Below are 16878 nucleotides of genomic sequence, written 5' to 3'. Positions count from 1 at the left end.
TTCAGATGTGTCTCTTCCCTGGACTGATGAGCTTTTTAGAGATGTGGTCAGCATTCACAGAATCTGATTGTGACAAGAAGCAGCCTTTCATGTGTTTCTTGTAAGTAATGGTAGTATCCGGCTTTCTCAAAGTATTTTTGACTTTTCATCTAAGAGTTAAAAGAATGTTTACAACCGTATGATGCCAAAGCAGCATCGACTTGCTTCTTGTCCAACTTGGCAGTCACTTGGACAGCTAGCTCAGAAACAACAGTGGTTGCCCTGAGCTAAAAATGAATGCTGGAATGTGGTAGCAATAAAAGTAAACTGTAGAAAAAATTATGCACACACACATCTGATGGGGAGAGTTGAAAGGAGTGTATGGCTTCTTCCTAAACGTTGCATGAGATAACATCTCTTTAAAGTAGACAACTAATTTTTATTCTAGAGGAAATAACTTGAAAGACTTCTTTGCTCTTCCCCGAGGCATCATATTTTTGAGATAGACAACTTGGCATGATCATGTCATAAGAAAAGGCAGTGATTGTCATCATAGACTTTTTGGGTAGATGGTTCTCTTACATGCACATGTCAGTATTTCAGAGCTGCTTTAAATACTTTCGTATTTAGTACCAGTATAGAAAGCCATTCACAATATGCTGTTAATTGTAATTCCAGTCTGCTTTCCTCAAATGTTTTTTTTCCCTATGCACGTCCACTGCCAGGTAAATTTGCAGTAATGCAAACCAGTCTTAGCGGTTACAGGAGTACTGCTGGCTGTAGGTGAGGCAGCGGGGTTTGAACTGCTGTCTTGGTGTGTCTAAAATTAATTTAACCGTTCTAGTTGTTATACTTACATCAGTCTAGTCTGCCCTTGACTAATGGAGACATGCTCTGAAAATAAAAAACATAAGTCAACTTACATAGATCTAAAATGGAGAAAGATACACTATTGTTCCTCCATCTTAGTTTCACGTGCAGTGATTTCTTACTTGCGTGTTCTACTTACGTATATGCACGTGTGTCACACTGAAGTGTACGCTTCCTTGGCTAGCACACGTGGCACACATTTATTCTTGCTCTTTGTGCTCTACACAAAGGTTTTAAAAAGCAAGGAATGTCTTTTTTTTTCTTTCTTATAGTGAGGAGTTGTATTTTTGCTTTCATTTTAAGAACAAGCAACTCTGCTTTCCTTTTTGGTTTTGCTGAAAATCTAAGTTGGTACATTCATGTTTCCTATTAGACTGTTGGCATTTTTTTCTAAAAGGGAAAGGAAAACCCCCAAAGTTTTAAGTTAGAATGAATTTGAAATTAGGTGAAAAATGGATATATTAAATATGCACATTTTTTCTGGAAGAGTCCCATGTGCCAGGAAAATGGAAGAACTGCAGATCCTTATCCCTTGATTGGTCAAGTCCTTTATATACTTTTCAGGCAAACCAGTGAGATGGGCTGCAAACCTAGGAGCAAGGAACTTCTTTGATCAAACTTACCAGAGGAAAAAGGTTCTGGTTCAGGATGTCCCTGTGTAAGCACTTGAGCAGGGCTTTGTATCATTTTCAGAGTCTTTTTGGAGATTCCATGTTTCCTCAATTGTTGGCTTCACTTAGCTTTAGATAAGCTTCTACGTTAACAGGTATATAGAATAAACCAGAGTTTTTAACACCCAGTTCTGTTAGCTCAGTTTTGGTAGTGCTGGTTACACACTGTAAACTTGAAGTCTTAGCTGATAAACTTTATTGTGCTATTTAAATTCAGCAAGAAAATAATCTTTTTGTTTAAAAAGAGCATCTCTCTTTAATCCTGTCATTAGAGGTCACGTTGCAAAAAGGTCACATTGATGAAGTAGTCATCAATACAACTTTCTGAAGACCAGCATGTCATTACTGTTTTGCCAAATTACTTCATTAAATTATCAAAACTCTGCCATAACTCCAGAAAAAAAGATTACTTCTTACTATCTAGTGAATCAGCTCAATACATGAATGTTCCCTAGGGGCTTCTCACTAGTACAGCAATGCAATTCCAGAAGAAAAATTGCTGTTAAATATTATTATCAATGCTCCTTCTCCATGCTTTATATGTGATTTGAAAGCTGTTGTGCATGGACAGAATATAACAAGCTAAAGAGCTCTTGTGCTGTGGGAAGGTTCAAAGGGAAAAGACTTGAGTGTATGAACAACTTTAAGGATTAGAGTTTACCAGTCTGGGTCCAAAATATACCTTTCTAAGAGTTACACTTTTAAAAATTGTTTCACTGTTCAGAGCTCTAAGGAAAAAAAAAAATCATAAAACTGTAGTCAGGTACTTGCATGAATATTGTTGCTAGCTCTATTCTGTTCTTTATCCAAAATACTTTAGGTGACTGTTATGATAGTTAAAAGCTATAGAAGGCAAGAGGCAGTAAGTAGTTTTGCATAGATGGGGGAAGTGCTGACATGATTTACCTTAAAATTACCATAGATGTCCTATTAGAAACACTGTTCAATCAGTGTGTTTTAAATGTGTCCTCTTCGATATTATTGATTAGTCTTCTGTAAGTTTTCCAGTAGTATCATCTGGACCATGGCACAGTGTTGTGTTACCTGGTGGATTTGTGTCAGGTGCACAAGCATGGTGTTTGTGGCAAGTGTTGCCTTCCAGCACTTTGATAGTGGTTTTTGGCTAGTGGGATTGTTTGATTTATTGATGTTTCAAGCTTGTGTCTAGTCCAATGTCAGCTAGCAGATAGCTTGCTGACTTTTTCAAAACCCTTCCAAATTAGTATTTTCAGGCACTCAAAACTATTGCAAAAAGGGTGTTTCCAAAGAATGTTTATCAAACAGCCCCCAGATGAGCAATACTTGCAGCTGCCTTTGCTATCTAATAACCCCTCTGTGCATGTGTCACTGATTCTGTTCACATTTGCCAGGATAGGTATGTTTTAGAATAGTATCTTGTGTGTAGTACTGATCAACCTATCTAAATTGATTATGCAGATTCTTGGGTGTGGTGCTTACACTGAGAAAGATTTTTAGGCTACTTAATATTCTTTAGCAAGCTGAAGGAAAAAACCTTTTTTTGTTTTTCCTTAAAAAAATAGTATCTCTGAGCAGCTTACCACTGTAAAACATTTCAAAAGTAGTGTTTCATAGGGAATGTTTTATGGAATTAGGCTTCTAGAAAATCAGGTAAATATGGGGTTCTGTTACAAGGATTGCTGTCACTCTAACAGTACTAGTGTGATGATTTGTCTCTTAGTGTGCACCTTTCTGTCATATGTCCTGTATACTTAGCTTTTCTACATGTTGAATAGCTTGGATATTTCAAGATTACCAGCTACTGGTTAGGGATCATATGCTTTTTCAAGAAAGCCATTTAAGCATACTGTACCAGTAAAGCTGGAATAATGCCTTTTAAAAAAGCTTATGTATTTGGTTATCCTACAACAGGTTTTGCTTAAAATATTATAGACTGGGTAAAGCTCATGCACCTGATCTTACTTTCAATATTGTACTTGATAGACTCTAAAATAATACTATAATTCAATAGTGTCAGGATTATGTAAGAAGAAAAAAAGCTACTGTCTCTTAATAGGATTTTTAGTTGTTCATCCATCAGAGCATCAAACTAAGAAGTCCCTAAACTAAACCCATATACTGAAATCATAGAAACATAGAATGGTTTGAGTTGGAAGGGACCTTAAAGACTATCTAGTTCCAATTCCCCTGCCATTGTCAGGGACAGCTTCCACTAGACTAGGTTGCTCAGAGCCCCAGCCTGGTCTTAAGACACTTCCAGGGGTGGGGCATCCACCAATTCTCTGGGCAACCTGTTCCAGTGCCTCACCACCCTCACAGTAAGGAGTTTCTTCCTAATATCTAATCTAAACCTATCCCCTTTCAGTGTAAAGCCATTCCATCTTGTCCTATTGCTATGTGGTCTTGTCAGAAGTCCCTCTCCAGCTCTCTTGTAGGTCTTCTGCAGGTAGTGGGAGGCTTCAGTAAGGTCACCCCAAAGCATTCTCTTCTCCAAGCTGAACAAGCACTGCTCTCTCCAGCTGCGTTCACAGGAGAGATTCAGCAAAACTGATCATCTTCATGGCCCTGCTCCGGACTTACTCCAACATGTTCATGTCATGTTGGGACACATGGCATAGTTTCACACTTGTTATTCATGGTGACTTTCACGCTGTGTCCTCAGATAAATGGGAAGAAATATTTTCTTTCCAATCCAACTGGTACCCTTCTCAGCTGGATATGTGCAGAAGCTTTAAAAAACAAACAGCCCCCCCCCAAACCAAACCAGCAACTCTTTAAATAGTACTAGGAAGCTTTCATGGCTGAGGTGTTTTTTCCTATTCTGTTTTGGTTTGTTTCTTTTTGCATGAAGACTATGATTAGAGCAGCTATTTCTAAGATGCCCAACTTCCTAATTCCATGAATTGTTTGAACTGATAATGTTGTGGGGAAAAAAATAGGTGTTTGGTTTTCCTTTCACTTTGAGCAAGGTCATGTTTTCCATGTTACCAGCACAGGTGTTCAGTGTCACCTGGTGGCAGTTCTTCCTTCAGCATTGCTGGCAGCAGTGTAGGCTGCAATTGGGAATCTTGAAAAACTGGAGACTGGGTCCAACGATGAGACCAACTACCCTATCTTTGGTGTGTTTCAAAGTCTCGAGCAACAGCAGTGGTCCTAGGTATTGACTCCAAGGTAAAGTCAAAAGTTAAGGAAGGACAGCTTGTATTTATATTACTTTCTGTTAAAAGGTTCATGCTCCTGGCAGTTGAACAGTTGTAGAAATTCAATTAGAGACACAATTTAACATTGTAATTTGGTACATCTGTGGGCTGCTGAAAGTGCAGATTCTTTGGTCACCAAAAAATCCTTTGGGAAAGGAAAGAGAACTGTTCCAAATACTATGCTGAAAAATACAAGGAAAAAATAACAGAAGAAAAGGAGAAGGGTCACACAAACAATGCTTTTAGCTTTTTAGTGCTAAGAAGGTTGCTGAAGCAGAAAATCCAGTTTTGAAAACCTCAAAGTGTGCTTAAACTGCAGTTCTGTACCTTGATAGAGATGCACAAATAAATGGTGCTGTATTGAAGCAAAGTATGCTTGGGACTTCACAAGTAGTGGCTGTGTTAGCATCTAGGTAGGAGTTCTTAGTGGTCTTTGTTTTGGGTTGCTGCTTTGTTGCTAGATGGAGAATCGGTTTTGTGTTCTGTTCTTTGTTCTTTTCCTACGTACTAATTTTTCTGTGATGAAATGAGCTCAAGTCTGGAGGCTATTTTCTAATGTAAGGAAAACCTAAAGAGAAATGATTTGGCTTTTTTTTTTTTTTATAAAAGTCACTCTCTTCTAAGTGAGCTGTATTAGAACTTAAAGGGAGAAGTCTGTTTATATTCTTACCTAAATAGCCTAGTAATAACCTAATCTAGAGAGATATTTCATTGTTAAATAAGCAAAAGTTAAGCATTATGCACATTAACTTCGTTAAGTTCCTAGTCGCTGGTGTAATATTAAAAACTAATTTTTTTCCTAATATTTTTTCTAATACTTTCCAACAATATACTGTCACTTCACACAATTTGAATATTAGGTGATAAAGCCTCTGGGGCAATAAGCATCTGCTTTTCTCTTGTGTTTCTTTGATTTTGTGTCCTTGGTATGTTCTGGGATGATGCTGTGGTAAGAAAATGTTCACGTAACTAGCAAATACCTTCTGACATGAATTCCAGAATGAAAGGTTTTAAAATAACAAAATGTTGGGATATTCTAGATTGTGCCTATTGAAATGAGAAGCTTGCAGTGTGTAAGGATTCTGCTGTGTGTAACTGAACTTGAATGATGTGCACAGGGTTATAATTAGAAATGAACACAACGATTTATCTTCTCTTTGGTAATTCTGTATTTAAGAAAACAATATGCACAGTTGTTGGTTGGTTGGAAATCAGAATTTCAGTGATTAATGTTTAGAGTATTATGAATTTATTTTTTTTAATTATACATGTTTTTCCTAGTAAGTGTTTAAACTGACAGAGGCAGGAGGTTTTGCGGAGAAGAAAAAGGTTCTTAAGAGACTTGAGACAGTCTTACTTAGGTCCAAAATCTTGATTCTCCTTTTCTGTCAGGTGATCTGAGAGTTTACAATGCTGTATCTGGTATTGTAACATCCTGTGAGATGCAGCCGTGAAAAAGGAAAATTTTCACAAGCATGTTTTTGGGAAGCACATAAAGACACGAGTGGGTCTTTTGTGTGCATGTGGTTGCTTTGTTTTGGTGGTTTTTTTTTTTCCTTTATGTGTTAGGTCGGTGGGGTTAGACCACTCTTATAACAGCTGTATCTGAGCATGGAAACCATGGAAGCAGAGGGAGAGAACACAAAAATTTATGAAGCAGGTTCAGTGGGTCTGTGTTTTGACCTTGAAAGCTCTCTTCTGGTCCTACCTATATGGCCTGTCCTGAACTGTTTTGTTAGTTTTTTTGTGGGGTTTTTTGTTTGTTTGTTTGTTTTTCCCTCAAAAAGGCTTCTCTGCTTTTGTTTTTTATTAGGTATTTGTGTCTTTGCTGTCCTTCAGAAAGTTTCTTTTGCATAATTTTGGAATAAAATATTGCATTGCAGTACCATGCAAGCAAAGTCTTGAGTCTGTTAGACATTGCTGACTATATTGTGGTATTTCATTGTATTGATTACCTTTACTTCTTAGTTAATTTTTCCGGTTTTTCTATACCTGCACAGCATTATTTCTCTTCCTCTGGCAAAGTCTAGGCTGCCTGATGTCCTTCACAGCCTGCATTCTGAATTCTGCTTCCATTCTGCAGAATGGGAAGAAAGCATCCTAGTAAAGAAGCTCTTTGTTCAGGGTGCTACTGGGGCCTTCTTGTACCTCTCAGATATAAGAAGTCATCATTTCCCCTCTATCCTTTTGTGCAATCCATCTATCTGAAGCTGAATCCAGAGTTGCCTTGCCCTCATGAGTGAGTATGTTGGCCATGGCACAGGTGTTGGCTCAGCTGAAGGAAGTCTTGTTGTGCAGGGCAAAAGGCAGACGGAGCCACTGCTACATGTTATGTAGTATATTCCAGACTGAGCAACAGCATCTTTTGGTCTTGCTGCACACTTTTCCTCTCTGTTTGTGTTTGCACACTGGTGTTTCAGTTTTTTTCTCTCCCATTTATGGGAGAGAACTTCTGTTGCTTTGGTACCTATGAGGTTACTGAGATGTGGTAAACTTATCATTTAATTTAGTTAACTAAAGAGTATTGCCAGCCTCAAGAAACGACTTGTATGTCTTAATTTCCCTCTGGCAAAAGCTTTATGCAAGGTATTGAAGATCATTTGAGCATGAACTTTGTTTAACTAATAGTGAAAATAAATTCCACAGTTAGTTCTCCATTAATAATATTTAAACAGTTGAATCAAAGTTAGTTTGAATGACCTAACTGGTCCCATTTGGTTTAGTTTGAGGGAGAAGAAGTGAGGAATCCAGATGGAAAGCAAAGAAGCCAGGAGCAACTTCATCAGTTTACAGCTGGAGTTATCCTCAGAGGCAGTAGTTACCTGCATTAAACATCAGTTTCTGGAGGAGTGAAAAAACAACCCAAAACAAAGTCAAACCTCATAACCTAACAACAACCCTCCCCTTCACCTGACCACCAGTAGAACTCTGAGTTCAGATTTCTGTTATTAGAATTGTTTACCAAACCCATGTTGTGCAATGTCTGAGCACACAACACGTGTACATTTCACTGCAAGTTTACTGTAAAGTGTGCAGTGTGAACCATTATTTTAATATATTACAATTCATATGCTTGCACTTCTGTGGTTAGGGTAGAGCTTACTTGTAAATCAGCAGAAGAATTTTGAAAACTGAGTTCATGATATACTGTTATTTTAATGGTCTCCTAAAGTAGCATTTAAAATTAAAAATATTTTTCAAAATGGCACATTTTGACAGAGTGACATCCAAAGCAGGGCGTGGACTGACTTAATATTCTACCAGACAGCTGCTCTCAATAGCACTTTTGGGATTGAATCTTTTCCTGCTGTTGGCATCATAATATTATAAACAACTAAATTCTGAGATTCAAATTTGAGTCTACTCTGAAAATAAGCTTTTGGAAACCTTAAGGTATTAGTATGGCCTAAGAGTGTGTTCAGAAGGTGATTCATCACACATTTTCTACATTAGTCTCTAGCAAAATCTCTTAAACTAGAATGCTCACAGTAAACATGCAGAAGTAAATACAACTACCTTACTTCTAGATGAATCATGAATGCTGTTGTGTGAGTAGTTCAAGGTTTAAAAGGTAAAATGCCATTTTTATTCTGTTAACAGTGGGGTATTTTTCAGTGAGCATGGAACCAACACACATTTGCATCACTCAGCAGTGCAAAGAAGAAATCTTGACAGCACCAAAAGTCAGGAGCTGTGTTCTTTGGATTAGCAGAGTCAGAGGCTGCATGCTGTACACCTTATTCAAGCACATGTGACTGCTGAACTTTAAGTTACCACGTCTGAATGGCACCAGTAGCTTGGCAAACTTTGATACTAAGAATTTATTGTTGATCATGATCTAATCTCTACAATGACCATTTTTTCTTTATTTGACATTCATGGCACTAGAGAGTCTTTTTTTTTTTTTAGATTGAGAAGCAAAACATTAACTCATCCAGCTTGTAGAGAATTTCAAATGAATTTACTAATCTTAGTATTGCTTATGGGTTAGTCCAGTTTATTTATGCTGCAGTGGGAGACTTTGGACTTGTCTTCCCATTTGTAAATTACTAGTCCCTCAGTAGTTCAGTGTTGTACTTAGACCTATCTATTGAATTTTCATCTAAAGTACTTCGGTGTTCATGTTAAACTGATATTAACTAGACTGATAATAACAGTGGATAATAGAAAGGAATAATTTGAAGGAATCTGATGTGGAAGAAGGTAACTACCACGTTCAGCAGATGTACTTAACTATAAATGCTACTTTAGTGCATAACTGTTCTTCGCCAGGAAAGGTTTTGCTTAGATTCTCAAACACTGAGTAGAAAACCAGTGTCTCTTGTTATTTAGAAAAACTGCTATATGACTTATAGTTCTCAGAATAATATCTAGTTTTGGAGTAACTTGTAGTAGCTGAGGAGTATCAGCACTGCATTTCAGAAATAGTTGTAAATGATCTACCTGCTAATGTAGCTAGCTAACATCCTTTAAAATGAAAGATACATTTGTACAGTGGTAGATTGTGAAATAATCTTAGAGCTACCACTGAATAGAAAAAATAGAAGCAAGAGGAGGAGGATTATTCCGGAACATTTATTATTTTCTTTAAAGAATAAACTTGAAAGGCCTGGTTTTTGTTTGCATTCAATATGTTTCACATGTTGTGAATCAAAAATTTTGTCATTCTCTGCTTGAGTCAGATCACTTGCAGTGAAAATCTGCATCCAAAAATCTTTACAACTGCTTCCAGGTAATGTTCACTACATGGAAAAAACCTATGGCATGTGTGTTTGTGTACTGGCACAAATGTTTGATATCTACAACTATTCTCTATTTGTATTGTCAGATACGGCTTTATGTATTGGATTCGTGCTTTGTAAACATTGTAGAAGTAGTGAGTAGCTGTTGAGTTCATTGCTTAGAAAAGATCTTATGTGAGACAATATTCTGGAATATTTCAGATTTATAGCTCCATGGATTAATACTTCATATAATTTGTCTTCTTATCATATAATGTTTTTCTTCAGTTTGTCTTGTGCTGAAAGGCAGCTTAGTTTAAAAGTCTTTCCTTTCAGGTTTCTCTTTGAAGCAGTTTGTTTATTTCTGGTGCAAGGTGCCTGTAAAGGATGTTCCTGTGGTTATGACAGACAGAACCATTTTGTATGTAACCTTAACTTGCACAAATGACAGGGTCACAAGAGAGTATAAGCTTATTTTCAAAAGTACGATAAACAAGATCTGGGGATATTTGGTAACTGTTTTGTAATCTTTTTAGTTTCATAAGCCTTTCTTGACCCTCTTTAAGACTTGGTCACAAGCTTCTTTTGGTATTTTAGACATATTTCACACTTCAACAAATCTCTTAATACTTTCTCTGTGGTAATGAAAAGAGCTAGAAATGTTAAGTGTTAGTTTGATGTAAATGGTTTCTGGTAACTTACAAAACCACAGAGTCATAGTTGCTTCTAGATTCTCTACATAAACAAAACACTTAAGGTAAAATTACTTGTACTGTTACGGAACCTCTCTCATCACACAGTAGGTATAGAATGAACCAGTCAACTTTGCTGGTTAGTGTTCGTACAAAAGCACTCAAAAGACTGAAGCCAAAATTCAGAACAACAAGCCTGGATGTTGCCAAACAACTACACTTATCTTTCCCAATAACTGGATGGTTTTATAGACTTTAGTTGGGGATTTGTTTTTTTTACTTTGCTAAGGTTGCAGTTCCACTTTCAACACTTTCCGTAACTGTAACAGAAAGCTAATGAAACTGATGATGGCTTTCAGAAATGACTGCATGTTCTAGAATATTCATACTTCTGTCCAATAATTTTTAGAAACATTTAAATCTTATTCCAAGCTTTCGTACCTTTGATGAACCAAAACACTGTGCAAAGTCTGTATGGCAGATAATACTGATGTTGAAATTGTCCAGTTTGACAGGAAAAGTTTGACTGACTTCCTGGGAAAAGGAAATCTCTGAAAGATCTTTTATCAGTAACAGAAATGAAAATGTGGAATTGGAGCTGGAACAAGTTTATTCCATATTTATACTATGTTCATTTGCCTTTAGTGTCAAAAACTATTAACACTTTTTTTTCTCCCCTCTCTCCCTCCCACTCAGGGAGGCAATAATGCAGGGCATACTGTTGTTGTGGATGCTGTGGAGTATGACTTTCACCTTCTGCCAAGTGGGATCATCAATCCAAGAGTCACTGCATTCATTGGTAAGTGGACATCTCTAAAAGATAGAGTACTGCAGTTAACAGTCTTCTGACATTAAAATAATATATTTGAGGACGTAGAGGATAAGGATTCTTTTTCTTCAGTTTTTCATTGGCTTGAACTGTTCTGCTGTCATCCTAATGCTGCCCTAACTCATTTGTGAAGTTTGGATTACGGAAGCTTCCTGTATTGTCTTAGATAGTTCATCTTTGTTCTTACCTATCGATACAAACAGCTAGCTGCCCAGGGTATCTTCATTCTCCCATTCCCTCTTATTTTCTCTACCAATTATTTATTTTATTCTCCCATTACCTCCTCTCTGTTTAAATCTTTAGGCCTGTTAAGGACCTACTGGTACTTCTTGAAACATAGATCTTTCCTCTTTTTTCTGTTGAATTGTGAAATGAATGTTGACTCCAAAAGACTTCCCCACTGTAGAGTTCTTACCAAGAAGTCCTCTCAGGAGAGTACATTAGAACTTTAGGGCAGTGGCAGTACTAGGTGATGTCAGGATCTATGATCTGTTTTCTTCATGAAAGGGAATTTAGACTGTTCAGTCTGTTGTCCCTACAAAACTACTTACCCCCCTCCTTGTCTTGGAATCCTGTTTCCAATCCTACGTGTGTTTTTTTTTTTTCCTTTGGATTGCTTGTATGACCAACCTTAATAATGCTACATGGCCCATACAATTTCCTTCTAAAAATGAATATAAATATAAAATGTGTACACAGCATTATAACTGTATATGTGCTTGAGTGCTGTTTCACTAAGAAGGTGGATCTCTGGGTCACTAAAGGCTATGACCTCACAACACTTTCATCTTGCTTTTTTGATATCCAGAACTCCTGTCCCTTACACAGTGTACTTGTCCAAATCAGGACTCTGTTGCCATGCTCTTCCTGTCCCTTCTTCCTACACCTCATTGCTTTGAGATTGTAGTCTTGCTTCTCAGCTTGGTACCTGTGCCAAGAGCAAGTGGTCATTGACAGTATTGACAGTTTGCTAAACAGTAGCTCCAGAGTCTCTGTCACAAGTTACTCAATTCATAAACAGTCCATGCGTAGTGACCATATCCTCTAAGTCATCCCTAACTCTGTACTTGATGGGATTTGGTGGTTAATTGCCTCTTTTCAGCTGTTACATTGTGACTTGCTAATGGGATAGTTTTGGATCAACTTGCCCTTCCTAATACTTCTATAGAAACTTAGTCAATGGGCATGGAAATAGATTCCTGCTGATGAAGGGGAGTTTGGGATGTTAACTGTTTCTAGTTTTGAGGGCTGAGGCAGATAGTACTTCTTTTTTGATGTTACTGTGTTACGTTTCTTAAGGAGATTATTGCTTGAAAACAGTAAAAAAGGATGTGTTTAAAGTCTCTTTTTGGGGAAAAAAGAAACAACTTAGGATTCCAGTGAAAGAGCTTATGGGTTCAAAAAATGGCAAGGGCAAAATAATTGGAGTATTATAATAAAGTATTCCCATTGATTAGGACTGCACCATGAAGGTTATAGTGCAGAAGTCTTAAAATACTTTGTATTTTGATGTTTAGAATGCTTTTATCTTTGTGAAATTAGGTGATATGCAAATAGTTTTGAAGGGCAGGTCCCTTTTTTGCCTAGATGTTATACTGGTAGCTTTCGATCTACTGAGCTTGCCATGATCTTAAGATGGTTCAGTTTTGCCATGTGGGAATGCTCCTCCTTAGGCACTCAGTGATGCCGGTTAATTGTATGAGCCAGTGGTCTTTTTCTGAGCAATGTGATGGCTATAGGAAGGTGAGCTTGCTTTCGACAGATCTTTTTCCTCTGTTATTTTTGCTAGTCTGTTAACAACTCCAAATCTATATACAGAATATCTCGTCTCTGTTGCAGAAGGAACACAGCCTGAGGGGATGCTAGTGTTTGTGATGACCATAGAAATGTACTAAGCTTTTAAAAAACAATAGAGTTATTACAGTGAAGTATGAAGCAGGAAGTTAATTTTAGATAAGAGGAAGAGGAAGTTGCATTTCAGACTGTCCCACGATTTTGTTACTATTCTCCTTTAAATTGAAAGTTTAGTTGAGTTTATTAAAAAGATTCAGTGCCTGTAGAAAGGAGTAAATCTGTCTTCTAGACAAATTCCTAAGGAAAAAAATTGTGTTATTTTGAAAGTTTAAAAACTTAAGTAAAACACTCTGCACACAAAACATGAAGTGTCTTTGAGCTGTTTGAAATGTTTTTTCCCATCCTCAACAATGCATTAAATTAATGTAATGTAATGGTTTTCTTCAGGAAATGGCGTTGTAATTCATTTGCCAGGACTCTTTGAAGAAGCTGAAAAAAACTTAAAGAAAGGAAAAGGTGAGAAAATTTTAAGATACTACCTTTAAAATAGTTTGTGGGGCATTCTTCAAAAAATTTAGATGGAGGATGCCTCTGTTGAGGTTATATACAATGTATTTTTCCATAACTCCTTTTAGCTGCTGCATACTGACAGGAGTCTTGCTAGACGTTTCATGGCCCTCATGGGAAGACAGATAAAAGAAGTCTCTGTACAGTTTCAGAATATATTCTAAATACAAATTGTCTTCAGACATTTTTCTTTGCTTAAAAAAGTGAATTTAAGAAGTGAAACAACTTCTTTAAGTGTGTTAATCTGTTCATAGTTGTTTTATCTCTTACAATATTGGTGTACACTTTGACCTTGTTAATGTAAACAAGTGCTGTGGTAATCACTTCTTGATTCAGAACTCAATTTTTGGATACTTTGTGTTATGTCTCTTGCTATGCTTGGCAGCAGTCTACTGTAAGTGAGGTAAAGCAGTGGTCTAGATTATTCAAAATCAGAAAAGCTACTAATTGTTTGCTAGAATTGAGGAATTAATAGAATAGCTTGAATTCTTCTTCAGAATAAGCCTGATTTTCTCAGCTTTATAGGTTGATGCCAAGTTTTAATTACTGAAATTACTTTTTTTTTCACTCTGCAATGTGATTGCTCAGTCTTTAAATAGATTGACTGAAGACTAAACATGAAAAGCATTTATACTTTATACATCAGAAGACAAAAATGCTATACAAAACATCATTTGAACTATTTAATTTTGTCTTTTAAGGGCTAGAAGGCTGGGAGAAAAGACTAATAATTTCTGACAGGGCTCATATTGGTAAGTTCCTGTTTGGGGTTTGTTTTTCTGTTGATTTTTTTTTTTTTAATTAATCTCTGGTTTCTCTGAACTTTCTGTGGCAGTAAAAGTGTGACCATTTTTAGCCATCTCTTTACACAGGTCTGCACTTTTCTTTGGATTAAGTCTCTGTGGGCTGCTTTGCTTTATTGAAGGTCCTAGAAAAAACTGTTCCTCACTCAGGACCCTCCCAGTTTTATATTCTAGTGACTCTTTAATCCTATTCCATAAGCATCACCTAGTCAGGAAAGCAGGTTCACTTTGTAAGTCAAAGATTAGAAGCACAGAGCAGTCAAAAAGCATTCAGAAGTGAATTGACTGAAGGATTCATTTACCCTTTTGGTGCAAATACAGTGTTGCTTACAGCAACTTTTTTTATTGGGAAACCACATGACCAGGTTTCAAACTAGTGATCTCCCTACCAAGGAAATTGCCCCATGCTTCTGAAGAAGAGATTTTTATGGTAAGGACTCTGTAGGGATGGAGAGAATGACTGCCTTCCTCATAGGGAGCTCATCAGCCGAGCACTGATTCCAGGCTATGCTCCAGACAGCACTGCAGTTCAGAGCCTGGAGTAAAATAGTGTTTAGAGTCCAGTCCACTAATGCAGAGCTTCAGAGACTCTTCCTGTACCACTCCTAACACATCTTTATTATGTGGATTTATCCTTTAAATTAGTTCTTTGGATATTATAACATTATTGCTGCTCTGGTAGTCATTTTCTGAAGATGCAACCTGTTGAGGACTGTATGAGATAAAAGCTTATAACACCGAAAAAAGGTTTTGCTTTTGGTTTTGCTTTCTTTGGGGGTTTTTTTGTATTGTTTTCTTAAACAACGCTGGAGTAGCTTAGTGAGTGAACATGTTATTTCACAGTAAATGTTTTTACTTTGGAGTAACTAATAAGTTTGGAATAGTTAGTAACTGTATCTAAGTTACCAATATCTTTTCTGATAGTAGAATCACTGTAGGTGAATTACTTGGAACTTGCTTGATTATTAGAAAAACTTTTTTCTGTGGTGATTATATTACAATGGCAATACTGGGAAGTTTTTATCACTAAACAAATTGTGAGTAAAAAGGATTAGTAACTGACTGTCACTCATAATCATTCAGCCTCTTAACAGAAATGAACTTTCAGAATGCCTCTGTTTGGAAAGTTTTGATGGCAATCTGAAGATCTGTTGTCATGATAAAAATGTCTTCTCTAAAAGGGCTGTTGTTGATCTGTGAATAATTAGTTTGTAACAAAGGATCAACCAAAGATAGGTTCAAGCTGCTGGGCGTAACATAATCCTTTACAATACGGGAATGTGTGGAAATAAACACAAAAGCAAATTAATAAGGCAAACAGGAAAACCACACTTGCAGAGAGACTAGAGTACTTATTAAATGAGTCTGTTTCTTGTAAGTTTTCAGTCTTTCCTGTGTAAGGTGTACATTAGTTTTTAACTTTCAGGAGGGATAGCACTTAAGAAAACTAAGCTGGCTTCTGTTCGTCTGCCTGCTGTGCACAGATATTTGTATTTGACATGAGTCTTGTAAGATTTGGGATTTTGATTGGGGGTTTTTTGGCTTTTATGGTAGACAAAGACTTGACGCAAGAGATACTTTTCATAATCTTTGTTATTAATAACAATGTAATGCATTAAAAAAAATCAGGCCTTATGAAGATGACCTCTGTTATCATAACAGATGTTGGTGGGAGCTTTTGTTATTTCCAGATGTATTTTAATTGATGTTGTCTAAAACATAAAAATAAAATGGTTTAAGAAGTCTTTAGAATAAGTGAGAATGTTCACTTTAAGTTCCCACCTAAATTTCAGCAGTATGACCTTTTTTTACTGCAATCTGTTTCCAGGATTTTTTTCTGCTGCATGTTTTTTTTTAATCCATATAATTTTTTGGGCTACTACAAAGCAGAAATGGCTTAGTTATTCTGTGGGATGTGTCTACTCAGTCTGCAAGTATTCTACAAAATAAACACTTTAAAGAAAGTATCTGAAAAACCGTAGAACTCTTCCATGTGAAAAAATGTAACTTGTAAAAGAGGAGAAAAAAACTCTTCTCATTTTATTTGCCTCTCTTCATTGTGTGTATTATTTTTCCACATTGATAAAAAAATAGGCTGGAGTTGATTTGAAGAAATCAATAATGATATAGTAATTTGTTTCACACAAATTTTCAACTTACTTATTTTCTTAGTGTTTGATTTCCACCAAGCTGCTGATGGCATCCAAGAACAACAGAGGCAGGAACAAGCAGGAAAGAAGTAAGTAGTTTTATTTTGTCAAATGTGGGATGACTTTGTGCAAACATGACTTAATGCATTGAATATCCGTTATTGTTTGAGTTAAAAAAATATTAATTATCCATATAACTCTTCAGTGTGGAAAATGCAGGGATCATTTCTTACACTTTTGTCTTCCAGGGGCTAGTGAAAGATTATATTCTTAATTAAAGAGTTTTATCTTGATATTTTGTCTTATGAAAAATTTCCTAATTCTTAATTTGCTTTATAAAAAGAGTTCCCGCTTCCAAATGTTTTGTTTACTGGAGGTATTAGATTCTGTAAAAATATATTTCTTGTTATGAAGATTCAAGGACGCTTCTGTCATCTCCAAATAGCTGAAAGGTCTCTCGTATAACTAATTTAGTATCTCACAATGCTTTATTGTTAGAAGTGCAAGTAAATGTTCACGTTGTCTACTACAGGCTGCTACTGACTCTCTGAAGCTTTTGAAGCTTTCAGAAACTATCTGCTATGTTTTTAACTTGTGCTTTCTAAGTAGCTCACAAGTTCTTG

The 16878-nt window shown here is 36.5% G+C and overlaps 1 protein-coding gene across 1 annotated transcript in view; it reads left to right on the top strand.

Annotated features, from left to right (window-relative positions):
* The window catches only part of ADSS (adenylosuccinate synthase), a 38855-nt gene that overhangs the window by 5910 nt on the left and 16067 nt on the right, over positions 1 to 16878 (top strand). The window contains exons 2-5 of the mRNA XM_017806771.1: positions 10809 to 10911; positions 13183 to 13251; positions 14004 to 14054; positions 16278 to 16344. Of these exons, the coding sequence (XP_017662260.1) occupies positions 10809 to 10911; positions 13183 to 13251; positions 14004 to 14054; positions 16278 to 16344 (290 nt within the window). The remainder of the gene's footprint in view (positions 1 to 10808; positions 10912 to 13182; positions 13252 to 14003; positions 14055 to 16277; positions 16345 to 16878) is intronic.

Source organism: Lepidothrix coronata, unplaced genomic scaffold (assembly GCF_001604755.1).
Source record: "Lepidothrix coronata isolate B3197 unplaced genomic scaffold, Lepidothrix_coronata-1.0 Scaffold16, whole genome shotgun sequence".
Lineage (NCBI taxonomy): Eukaryota > Metazoa > Chordata > Aves > Passeriformes > Pipridae > Lepidothrix > Lepidothrix coronata.
The sequence above is the reverse complement of the archived record's forward strand: the minus strand, read 5'-3'. Positions and strand labels throughout refer to the sequence as shown.